The sequence below is a fragment of the Amphimedon queenslandica genome, unplaced genomic scaffold, assembly GCF_000090795.2.
Source record: "Amphimedon queenslandica unplaced genomic scaffold, v1.1 AMPQUscaffold_13519, whole genome shotgun sequence".
NCBI classification, from domain to species: Eukaryota; Metazoa; Porifera; class Demospongiae; order Haplosclerida; family Niphatidae; genus Amphimedon; species Amphimedon queenslandica.
The window spans coordinates 398,113-411,054 of record NW_003546245.1 but is presented as its reverse complement, the minus strand read 5'-3'; the positions used below and the strand labels follow the sequence as shown (position 1 = coordinate 411,054).

Sequence of the window (12,942 nt, the reverse complement as noted above, 5' to 3'; positions counted from 1 at the left end):
AATTCCCATTACAGTATAGCAGATACTATCTTTGAGGATAATAAAGCTCACAATTTGTCAATAGAGCAAAGATTTGTTCTTCCGTTTGGTAAAAACTATGACGCTTTTGGTTATGGTGGAGGCTTATCTATAGTATTCAAAGGAACTGCTAGCAATAACATCTTTAACATTATACACTGCCAGTGGATTAATAATACAGCTGTTCTTGGAGGTGGGCTTCATGTCAGCGTACAGGACAGTGTCTACAATAATATAGTAGCTCTGTCAAGTTTCAATGTTTTTACTAGCAATAGAGCTATCAAATCTGGAGGAGGAGCTCTCTTTGCTTATCTTTTTTCGCCCTTTACTTCTGGTTTGGTCCCCAGGAACAACAAATTCATTATCAACCAAACAAATTTTACAGAAAACTCAGCTGATGCCAGAGGAGGGGGCATGTTTTACCTAACTCCTCGTCAATTACCCAATGGCACTGCTGATGATTTAAATCAGTTAATAATATCTGATTGTATTTGGGAAGGAAATAAAGGGAGGCTAGGCTCTGCTATAGATTTGTCTATTTTTCACACAGTCAGTGAAGGAACAATACATGATGTTGTCTTTGTAAACTGTTTCTTCATTTCAAATATGATTTTCATTTCTCAAAGTACTGATCGTGGAAGTGTTATTGGAGCTGGTGCAATGTATGTCGACACAGTTCCAGTTGTTTTTAACAAATGGGTAACTTTTCAGGATAATTGTTTTGGAACTGCTCTAGTTGTCTCTGTATCAAAAGTATCATTTATGCCAGACACCATTGCAGAGTTTGTTAATAATGCTGGTGTGAATGGTGGAGCTATAGCCTTATATTCATCTGCTTTTATTGAAATCAGCCGCAACACTAGTTTCTTGTTTGAGGGCAACAAAGTTCGCAATCGTGGAGGAGCAATTTATGCTGAATCATTCGGAACTAGTTTAGAAAAAACATCACTCGACTGTTTGATACGCTATAGTAACGCGACTGTTGTCCCTAGTAAGTGGTCCACCACTTTTAATTTTAGGAATAATACTGCTAATCTTCATAATAACTCAATTTATGCTTCAACAATTAAACCCTGTGCCCTTCTTAGTGGCTATGCTTATGACATTAATGAGAGACTGATGAATGTGTTCTGCTGGAATGAAGAGGAGGAGTCAGTCTGGGAATATAACTCTGACACATCTCAAAATGCATGCATGAGTCAGATTCAAACTGATATTGCTTCATTTGATCCAAAAAAATCTGATGGAGTTATTAAATTAAGGCCTGGTGAAGAAGCAAAGCTTGAAATTCAACCACTGAATGATCAAAACTCAAACGTAAGTGAGTATATTTATCACATTTATTCACAGAATGAGAACGTTACAATTCACAATGACTATTATTACGTTTCTGATGATACGGTCTTTGTGTATCCAACTTCAAATAAAACTGTCAAAGGTATAATACATGTTGAAGCTGTTCAGCAAAATATTGTACAGTTTGATCTTAAAGTGGTATTTGAGGATTGCCATCCAGGCCTTATTTTAAAGCAGCGTACTGCAAGACATTCATACTTGCAGTGTACGTGTTCACCATATACCAAGGCAGGAATTTTTAGTTGTAATAATGAAACATTTACTGCTGAACTCCTCCAAGGATACTGGATAGGCAATTATAGCAACAAGACTGTGTATGGTCAATGTATAAGTTGTAAAACACAACAGGTTCCTGTCCACATTACACTCAATCAATCACTGGACGAATTTGAAAGGAAGTATTGTAGCAACCATAGTGGAGGTGTGCTGTGCAATCAGTGTAATGATACGTTTGCCCCTGCTATTAGTTATGACAAATTCAAGTGTGTTAAGTGTACACATACAGTTGATCCTGCTGGTGTTAGTATATTTATCATATGTGATGTTCTCCTTCCTTTGGTCTATCTCATTGCAGTTTATATTTTTGACGTTCCACTTACATCTGGATTATTTCATGGCCCAATATTACTTTGTCAACTAGTCTCCAGTATAGTACTTTTGGATGGTGGTGGTATCATAGCCTTCAATTCACTGTATAATAGTTCTGGAGCTGATAAGCTGCAAAGGGCATACACTGAACTGTATGACTCCTTTAATTTGTACTTTGCAAGGTCATTGCAAGAAACACATTGTTTTTCAAGGAATTCAAATTTTGTAACAGTTATTGCAATCAATTATGTTGCTGCTCTAGTCCCCTTGTTCGTAGTCCTTCTCTCTGCATTAGTTCACTACTGCTCTCGTACCTTCTGCAAGTGCTGCACATGTGGCACATTCTGTAAACCAAATTGTAATACAGATTGTTATTATATTAAAAAATTTTATAAGAGCAGGAAGAACAAGGCCCTGCAACTTCTTGGCCACAGCCATAATGCTCTCCTACACCAATGTGGCAGTTATAACAAGCTACTTACTAACATACGTTGCACTAACAGAAACTGAGACTGGCAATGTCAAGCATGTCTTATACCTGGATGGAACTGTTGAATTTTTAGGCAAGCGTCACTTACCTTACTTTTTGTTTGCTTGTGTTTTTGGGCTCACATACCTGCTGATAGTTCCAATTTTCTTGTTTTTCTACAGACCCAATGACCCAGATAATAATCAAGGGTTTCTAAATCATCTCTTGGGTCAATTCCAAAATGAATTTCGTACTAAAAGAGAAATAAAACCCAACCGGGACTGCAAATACAAGGAACCAATTAATAGAAATAAAATGAAAGTAGAAATTAAACTGCAGACATGGCATCTCTGTACCAATACATGCTTCTACTATTGTAAGTTTAGGTGTACACGATACTTTAATGTTTACTTCATCACACGATTTGAGCCCGGTAACTATCAGTGGTTTTCAAGTGTTCTCTTCCTCATTCGTCTTCTGATAGTCGTCCCGTTCATTTTTGCCTGGAACGCTTTCATTTTGCTATTCCTCCAGTTCATTATATGTATAACCTACGCCATTGCTGTTGTCTTATTCCATCCGTATAAGAGGACGCAAGAAGATGGGGTGACCCCTAAAAAGATTGATCCCAATATCATAGAGGCTTCTTCAATGCTACTTCTCTCACTGCTGATAGCTCTAAGCCTCTATCAGTATGCATATACATTGGCAGATGTTCCACTATCTAAATGGGCTTTCATCCTTCAAGGTATACTAGTGTGGATTCCTCTTGTATGGATTGCAATTGTTTATTGTCGCCTCTTTTACCTGAGGAACTGGGATACTTTAAAGGAATGGTTCTCAAAAGTTTATTGCTGCTGTAAGAGACGCTGTGCTGTTAGAGACAGAGATAATGAAGCGAGACAGCCACTGGTCAGTAATTCTGACATTCATCAATCTGTCAATAATAGATCTAACGAGTTAATGCATTCACATAGTTTTAAAAGCTATGGTGTACGTGATAATGAGAGTGTCCATGAGAGTAATGCTTAGCTGTTTTTGATAACTTTAATTTAGGAACTTTCATTTGATTTTTCTTCTAGTTTTCTCTCTGTCTATCGCATTCTTTGAATTTCTTCCTGTTAATTATCATGATTGAAAAAACTAAACATAATCTATAGTTCTATACATGTAACAGTCAAACAAGTTCACAGCAGACAACTGTATACCAGCATGTACTTATTGTAAAAATAATGATGTCAATGATAATAATAATAATGCTACAAGTCATCACTGAATAATAAAATTGAGAGAGAGAGGCATCACTTCAATAGCTTGTGGACCATAAACTGTAATATCCCTCCATGCTTGAAGTAATTCAGCTCCACGTCTGTATCAAACCTTACCCTCACTTTGAAAGCTTTACCATTTGAAACCTACAATAAAATAAAAATTTCAAAATGGAAAATAACAAAAAATTTGTATTTATACTATTTCTATCTTCCTTTACTTACTTCTACATTAATAGTTTGACCGGGCATCAGATTTTCAGGCACTTTAATGCTGTACTTCTCTTTACCAGTCAGACCAAGAGTATCAGCAGTCTCTCCAGGCAAGTACTGCAGTGGTATGACACCCATTCCAACCAGATTGCTCCTGTGTATCCTTTCATAGCTTTCTGCTATAACAGCTTTTACTCCCTAAATATAGCAAATATGGCTAAGTTGTCCCTCCATATTTTTGCTCCTCCTTCCCCCGTCTCAATAATTATAGTTTTTTTTACCAGCATCCAAGGTCCTTTAGCAGCCCAATCCCTTGAAGATCCACTTCCATAGTCCTTACCAGCCAGTATTATCAAGTCCCTTCCTTCTTTCTTGTATCTCATTGCAGCATCAAACACATCCATCTACAGTGTATTTTGATAAAGAGCAAAGTAAAGCTTCATAGTATCACTTGTTCTTCTGATGGTAAGTGTATAGTCTTTGGTCCAGCTTTGCCTATAAACTTGTTCAGGAGACGAATGTTAGCAAAAGTGCCTCTGGCCATAACATCATCATTCCCTCTTCTTGAGCCGTAAGAGTTGAACTCGCGAGGTGTGAGTCTAAGACAAACAAAAAGATTCAAAATGAAATGCTGTATAGAAGGACATATTGATATAGAGCAACTGGCAGTAGAGGGGTGCATTAGAAGGTGCCTCATTAATTGTTTATCTTTGCTCATTAGAATAAAATAACACCAAATCCTTCCTGCTATATGATACACGTACAACACTAGCTTACCCTTTGCTGCTCAGGTATCTAGCAGCTGGTGAATTCCTGGCAATGCTCCCAGCAGGACTGATGTGATCAGTGGTGACACTGTCCCCTAGATTAAGGAGTGGATAGGCTTCTTCAATAGTAGGAACAGGAGGAATATCTACTGTCTAAAAAATTAAAAATTTAATGATAAGCCACACAAATTTTTGTGGTTAAGCTGCATAGTAATCAAGTTATAAAAACTGGGCTAACCATTGTTATTTTTATTTACCATATTTTCAAGGAAAGGAGGATGCTTAATGTAGGTGCTGCTGGTGTCCCAAGGATAAAGGATTGACTGAGGAGCCTCCAGAGCATTCCAACGGGAATTACCCACAGTTATTTTAGAATATACTTCAGTGAACATTGCAGGCCGGACATACTCTACTTCAACTTTTTGAATATCGGCTCTTAGAGGCCAAATGTCACGGAGAAACACAGGCTGTCCGGAAGGATCCTTACCTTTGAAATGAGAGAAAAGTGATTTAATGGCTCCCTCTCTCTCTTACCTAATGGCTCTTTCTCAAAATCAATGAGTACAGTCCCAGCAATGGCATATGCAATACACAGGAGAGGGGAGGCAAGGTAGTTAGCAGCTGTATGAGGATTGATACGTCCCTCAAAGTTACGATTGCCAGAGAGAACACCACAAGCCACCAGTTCACCCTATAAGAGGACAATTTTAAAAGGATTGTAACTCGAAAAAAAATTTGTCGGACACAGCTCAAACTTGCTACATAGCAAAAGAACATCAATATGTATTAGAAAATGTAATAAAAATTTGAGGTGATATTTTAGTCATTTTTTGAAAAAAACCATGGGCTATAGTACAGGGTATTTTTCAAAAATTGGCCATTTTTAACAAATGGCCATAACTCGGAAAATATTTGTCGGAAACAGCTCAAACTTGCTACATAGGAAAAAACATCAATATGTATTAGAAAATGTAATAAAAATTTGGGGTGATTTTTTAGCCAATTTTTGAAAAAAACCATGGGCTATAGTACAGGGTATTTTTCAAAAATTGGCCATTTTTAACAAATGGCCATAACTCGGAAAATATTTGTTGGACACAGCTCAAACTTGCTACATAGCATAAGAACATCAATATGTATTAGAAAATGTAATAAAAATTTGAGGTGATATTTTAGTCATTTTTTGAAAAAAACCATGGGCTATAGTACAGGGTATTTTTCCGAAATTTGGAGTTTTTTAAAAATGACCATAACTCCAAAAATATTTGTTGGAAACAGCTCAAACTTGCTACAAAGCATAAGAACATCAATATGTATTAGAAAATGTAATAAAAATTTGGGGTAATTTTTTAGCCATTTTTTGAAAAAACTCATGGGCTATAGTACAGGGTATTTTTCCGAAATCTAGAGTTTTTAAAAATGACCATAACTTGAAAAAAATATTTGTCGGAAACAGCTCAAACTTGCTACATAGCATAAGAACATCAATATGTATTAGAAAATGTAATTAAAATTTGGGGTGATTTTTTAGCCATTTTTTGAAAAAAAACCATGGGCTATAGTACAGGGTATTTTTCCGAAATTTGAAGTTTTTAAAAAATGACCATAACTCCAAAAATATTTGTCGGAATCAGCTCAAACTTGCTACATAGCATAAGAACATCAATATGCATTAGAAAATGTATTTTTCAAAAATTGGCTAATTTTTAAAAATGGCCATAACTTTAAAAACATTTGTTGGAAAGAGCTCAAACTTGCTACATAGCATAAGGACATTGATGTGTATCAGAAAATGAAATAAAACTTGGGGAGTTGGCAATGTACAATCATTTTAATTTAGATAAATAAATTCTACCACAGCACCACTATAATTGTGTTACAATATTACCTGTTCAATTGCATCCACCACTGGCTCTGGTAATGGCCCACTATTGCCAATACAAGTCATGCAACCATAGCCAACTATACCAAACCTATTTATAAAAAATAAAAACACAATATAATGTAATAAAAATACAAACATGATAGAACACAAAACACAGACAAATACATGCAGCAGTCAGCAATAGCAATAACATAGTGTGACATGAACCAGTAATAAATAAGATTAAGCTGACCCCAGTTTCTCTAGATATGGTATGACCCCAGACTCTTTAAGATAATAAGTAACTACACCACTGCCAGGTGATAGACTTGTCTTTATGAAGGGACTAACAGTCAGTCCTTTCTCAACTGCTCTCTTAGCTAGGAGGCCAGCTCCTAACATTACGGAGGGATTACTGGTATTAGTACAGCTGGTAATGGCTGATATGACAACAGAGCCTGCAAAGAGACAGTATTACATAAATAAAACACAATCATCACATAATCTGATGTAAATTATGAAAAATACAGGCTCTAATGATTTACTGTTCAAGTTTCTGAGACATTCATTGCACTTGTCCTTATGCTGTCCTTATGTTGGAGCTTGTGATCATGACACATACATGTACATTAAATCACAATTGATATCTTTATTTCCCTGACCTTAAGCCAAATAGTGATCATAGCTAACAAAATTTTGATAGCATAAAGCAATGCTGGCATCTGTGGTCAAATATTTTTAATGGGCTTTCTCACAGTACTAATGTACACATACACATAATACGTATCATTATGTGTATAAAGGAATGTTGTTTATACATTGTTTGTGACCTTTTGTTATGTAATACTGCATGACTACTACAATGTAGCTACTAGTACTTAAGAGCTGTGGTAAAAATGGCATTATATAGAATATATTCTGTTTGATGTTCCAGGTTAGAGATGGAAGCCATGCAAAAAAAGCCACTAATGAACTACTTGTCACAACTATGATCAATATGCTCTCATGAGGTGTTTATCCTTTATTTGATGCTCTATATCTGGTTATCAGCAGCCTAGTCAGTAGTATTATAATAGTAGCCAGATTCATTCACACTTACTCAATAGGCCCTACTCCATACAAATCACTAACAATTAATGTAGTATGTGTGTATTGTAGAAGAAGCAGCAGAGGATACACACACACACACGTAGTGTACTGTGTACTATATGCCAATACTTACCATGTCCTATCTTATACTCCTTTCCTTCGTATGTGAACTCTATCTTTGTGTTGAGCTTGTCTTCTGGAATACCAAACCCTTTAAAACCAACCTAAATTTATACATAATAAAGGAAGTACTTAATATTGAAAGGGAAAGGAAGGGAAGGAATTGGGAAAGAGAGAGAGAGAGGAGAGCTACCTTGTTTGTCAGACATTCTGCAAAGTCTCTACTCATATCAGAAACTGAAACTCTGTCATGAGGACGCTTTGGACCACTAACTGATGGAACCACCTGGGATAAGTCTAACTCAACCACCTAAAGAAAAGAAAAAGGGAGAGAGAGGGAGAGAGAAAGAAAGAGAGAGATAGAGAAAGAAAGAAAGAGAGATAACACCACATCAAAGTCCTATTGTATACACAATGGTGGTTAGGAATAGGTAAGGTTCAAATCATGTGCAAGGTCAGCATGCAGTCAGACTGTTACCATGTATGTACATGTACATTCTATCCATTTCCTCATTACAAACAGGATTACAGTATTTACTCCACACAAACCTCAGAGAAGACAGGGTCCTGATTAGAGTCGCTGTAGTCCCGGAACATACCAACTGCCTTCAGATACTCTCTAGCACACGAGACCCTGTGGGGGTCCCTGGCCGACTGCTGCAGGTACTTCATGCTCATCTCATCGACTGGGAAGAACCCTATCGTAGCACCGTACTCAGGACACATGTTACTGATGGTTGCTCTAATAGGAGAAGAAGAAAGAAAATATTTATAGCATAATGAGAATGTATTCCAGCAGTCTAACCTGTCTGATATAGACAGCTGGCTTACTCCAGGACCAAAAAACTCTACAAAGCAACCCACGACACCAATTTGACGCAAATTCTATAAAAAGAAAAACACAAAAGCTTCATTAGTAATAAGTACTGTGAGACAATGAGTCAGCAAGAAATCTGCTGACTCACTCTGAACATGAAACATGATGATAAAATGTGATGTGATCAGAATGTGAAGTGGTTTTAAAAGAAAGATTGTGACAATGAAATCATGATGATACTATGTGGCACTGCACAACAATGATAATAACAGCTTAACACAAGTACATAGTACATCCACTCATGACACTGTCTAGAATTACATGTACATGTGATTACATAACCATATCCTTTATTAAATTACATTGCATCATATCCATATACTATCATAGCAATTAATACAGTGTTACAGTACAGCACATTAGTATTATCATTTATAATAGTAAATAATAATACAGCTCACTTACTTTAGTTATGGTTAATACAACGTCGGTAGATGTAGCCATTGGATCAATCTCTCCAATTAACTTGTATCCAACAACTTTAGGAAGCACCATTGATATGGACTGGTCCAACATAACAGCTTCTGCCTCTATCCCTCCCACACCTGACAAGAAAAGGAGGAAACAGATAGGGAAAGGAAGTATACATGTATATGTACATGTATGTATACAATTAAACCTTAGAGAGACATTAAACATAGGCAATACTATAAACAATAATGAGCTCATACCCCATCCAACAATTCCTAATCCATTTATCATAGTCGTGTGTGAGTCAGTCCCAACCACTGTGTCTGGATAGAGGTATCCTTTATTCTCAAACACAACACGACCAAGAAACTCAAGGTTGACCTATTGTGAGTGAAAGAGAGAGAGAAGAGAGAGAGAGAGAGAGAGAGAGAGAGAGAAAGAGAGAGAGAGTTGTTTACAGAGTTCATTCAAAGGAACAGGTGTCAATAACAATTATTAGGAAGAGATAAGAAAAGGTCAAATAACTCATTAGCTTAATTATTATTATCCATTTTGGTACTAATGAATACTAACCTGATGGACAATTCCAGAACCAGGTGGCACTATTAACATATTAGAGAAGGCCTTGGCTCCCCACTGAGAAAGAAAAGAGAAAGAACAAAGAGATGAGATAAGGATAATAGGGCATACGTGTACATGCAGTTCAAAGAACCTTACCTTCAAGAATTGGAACCTCTCCTTGTTCCTTTCAAACTCTCTCAGTTGGTTCTTCTCTAATGCGTCATGAGTTCGATGAAAATCAACCTACATGTACAGACACGTTGAAATACATGTACACGCTTTTCTTCACAGCTGCTTGTAAAAGGAATCACCTGGACACTGTGATCAATGACAAGATCAACTGGACAAACCGGATTAATTTTAGAAGGATCATCACCAAGTTTGTTCATGGCATCTCTCATGGCAGCAAAATCAACAATAGCTGGAACACCACTAGTGAAAAGACAGAGAGAGAAAGAGGGAGAGAGAGGGAGGGAGAGAGGTGTATCATAAAAAAAGATTTGATCAAAGTACTAATATTTGTACGTTTATCTCTTATCTATTGTTAATATGATTGTCCTTACGTAAAGTCTTGGAGTAAAACCCTTGACGGCTTAAAGGGTATTTCCACTGAGTTCCCTTGGTTCTGGCTCCAGTTGAGGATGTTGTCTACGTCACGTTTTTTGATTTGAAAACCATCGCAATTTCTTACAGCAGACTCAAGCAGAACACGTATAGAAAAAGGTAAAGAATCTACAAGTACAATTAATATTTATAATTATCAATAATGCATGCTATGATCATGACTAGTCATGACTTGATTATTTTATCATTTTAATTTTTGGATTTCTGGGGCTAACCGTATTCTTTCCCGAGATCTCTGAGTGAATAATATTTGTACGAGCTGCCTTCTATTTTAATATCTCTCAGAAGAGACGCGTAACCATCTATAAGGAAGAGAATAATATTAAAAGGTCACTCAGTGGCCCTACTTACTGGTAGCCATTGTAAAGTAGGCGTGGTATAAGGTGTTTAATTAATGGGGCGTCACACTAGTTATAAAAATTACATGAGATTATCATCAAAGCATAGTTCAAAGCATAGTTCATTGTTATGCCAACAGTACAGAATGACTCAGTTGTACCCTTAATTGACCTTCCACCTAACCTTTATGTTAATTTGCTAATTAAAAAAAATTATTATTATTATTATTAAAACAATGTATTATATTACCAGATGTGCATAATAATGTAAATAATAAAGGAATGATGCATGATGAGTGCTATATCATTGGTTAGTCTAAACCAGGCTGGCTGGGTCTGGGTTTGATTCTTCAGCTGTCGGTCTTTTATAGCCATCACTAAAACTATTTATACTGGGCGAAGCAGAGATTGTTATACTGGGTAAAGCAGGGATTGGTATTGCTGTCAATCCGGACTCCTGCCTGGGCTCAGCTTCAGTCACATAAACATCAATGGGTTCTACTGAACACGATCTTGTAGAAGGATTAGAGGCAGAGTCGGTGGTTATACTTACACTTGCAGGATTTTGAGACTTCTTGTGCTTCTGATGATTAATCACACATATAGCAGCTACAATTATAATACTGATAATAATAACAACAAAAGCTAAAGCAATGGCAGATCCAACATAAAGGTGATGCGACACCTCAGTTTGAGGGGAAAGAGTTGGCGAGGGAGAGGAAGATAATGTAGAACTAGTTGTTGAAGGAGAAGTGATTAAAAGAGAAGGAGAACTTGAGGATTCTATTGTACTAGTAGTACTTGTAATCGTTTGAGATGAAATCATTGTATCCGTGATTATACTGATGACCTGTGGACTGGTGTTGTGTACTTGTGACTTGTTCACATTCAAAACGTCCGGTAACTCTTGAAGATTAGTTATTGTGTGAGGAGCAGCTGTAGCATCATTGAAATAAAATAGATCAAGGGTGAGCTTTGATGATCTATTGTTTACGGCTACAAAATATGGGCCATCCTCAACTATGTAGTATCCATCACATTTACCTGTGACACAAGGATATGTCACGTTTAGCCTCTGTAAATACTCATCCTTGCATCCACGACTAGTATCATACACAAACGTATTGTAATTGTTAAATAAGAAAATAACAGTTTGACCATTATTCTTACCGAAGTCTATGGTAGTCGGGTCAGTCAGTAACGATGTACTCTGAGGGACATTAATCCTACACCGAGAATTGAATCCTTTCCAATAAAAACTAAGGGAATGGTCTCCAGTTATGACAACAGCCTCGTCTTCTCCGGTGTTGATGGACAACAATCCAGCTGGTGCCTCTTTATTGGAATTACTGATAAAGCCATCAACTAAGTATCTCAAGTTGCTGGACGGGCACTCAAAAATAAAGTGCGTGTCGTTGTATGTACGAGGAGACCATTCAACGGAGCATGTCCCGAAGGTGCTTGCTATGTCACTTTGTGTGTAGAGGGTAATCGATCCTCCTTTAAATTCATATCTCACTAGATTCCCATGTCTAGTGATGTAGGCAGTGAAGGTGACATTATCTGGAGAGGAGAGGACAGCTAGGGTGGAGTAGGGTCTTAAAGGAAGAGAGTTCATTGGTTGACAGGTAATAGCATTGAACAACTTTATCTGCCCTCTCCTACAAAACACAATGAACCCTAGGGGAGAAGAGCGGACATCTTGAGCACCGTTGGTGTTGCAAACGGAAAAGCGACTCAACACTCGTCCTCCTCTAAGGCAAATGGCACTGCTCGAGTTCTTCTCTCCCCCTACTATCATGGTCACATCTCCTCTCGTGACTTTGCGAAGAGACTGTGGTATAGTGCTGCCAAGACTGCCAGAATCAGTAACGCCAGTGCTGGTAAAGCTCGGGAGAGAGTTCCCATCTAGAGAGTTCTCTTGTAAAAGAGGTCCCGTTATGATTTGGTAGCTGTAGGACTCTGTGTAAAGAGAAAAGAGATTGATAACTCAGTAGCCATAGCATGACGTTGCATATTATGGTGCAATCATCACATCAGAGGCGACGGGTTACACACAAGAGAAGCTACAAGCATGTTACAGCATTTACAGCAAGGCTTGCTTGTAACAAAAACACATAACAGAGAGAGAGATAGATAGCTAGAAGCATGCCCCGCAAACACAGCACCCACAAATATATAGTACTCACTTACCAATACTAGGCGCATTATTGACGCACAATATAGAGCTGGCTGCAAAGAAGAGAGTAAGAAAAACTGTCCGAGACATGGTCTTTCAAAAGTTGGTAGAATATCCCTATATCGGAGAGAACCGAGAAGAAATCGTCACAAGATGCATATGATGCAGAAGAGCTGCTCTTTTTATAATTTTATTAAATC

The 12,942-nt window shown here is 37.3% G+C and overlaps 2 protein-coding genes across 2 annotated transcripts; both read right to left on the bottom strand.

Annotated features, from left to right (window-relative positions):
* Positions 1–3,542: 3,542 nt before the first annotated feature.
* Positions 3,543–10,641, bottom strand: LOC100634468 (cytoplasmic aconitate hydratase). The gene is made up of 21 exons (XM_011405735.2): positions 10,577–10,641; positions 10,441–10,527; positions 10,165–10,333; positions 9,913–10,033; positions 9,758–9,844; positions 9,614–9,676; positions 9,301–9,421; positions 9,035–9,174; positions 8,558–8,637; positions 8,302–8,494; positions 7,946–8,062; positions 7,766–7,856; positions 6,797–7,001; positions 6,568–6,652; positions 5,214–5,370; positions 4,937–5,166; positions 4,690–4,832; positions 4,364–4,511; positions 4,194–4,316; positions 3,925–4,110; positions 3,543–3,846 (listed from the first exon to the last, which is right to left on the bottom strand). Exons 1-21 carry the CDS (start codon positions 10,584–10,586, stop codon positions 3,733–3,735), a joined length of 2,670 nt encoding a protein of 889 aa, XP_011404037.2. The 5' UTR covers positions 10,587–10,641; the 3' UTR covers positions 3,543–3,732.
* Positions 10,642–10,840: 199 nt separating this feature from the next.
* Positions 10,841–12,916, bottom strand: LOC109582506 (uncharacterized). The gene is made up of 2 exons (XM_019997242.1): positions 12,757–12,916; positions 10,841–12,525 (listed from the first exon to the last, which is right to left on the bottom strand). Exons 1-2 carry the CDS (start codon positions 12,830–12,832, stop codon positions 10,880–10,882), a joined length of 1,722 nt encoding a protein of 573 aa, XP_019852801.1. The 5' UTR covers positions 12,833–12,916; the 3' UTR covers positions 10,841–10,879.
* Between the last annotated feature and the right edge of the window lie 26 nt (positions 12,917–12,942).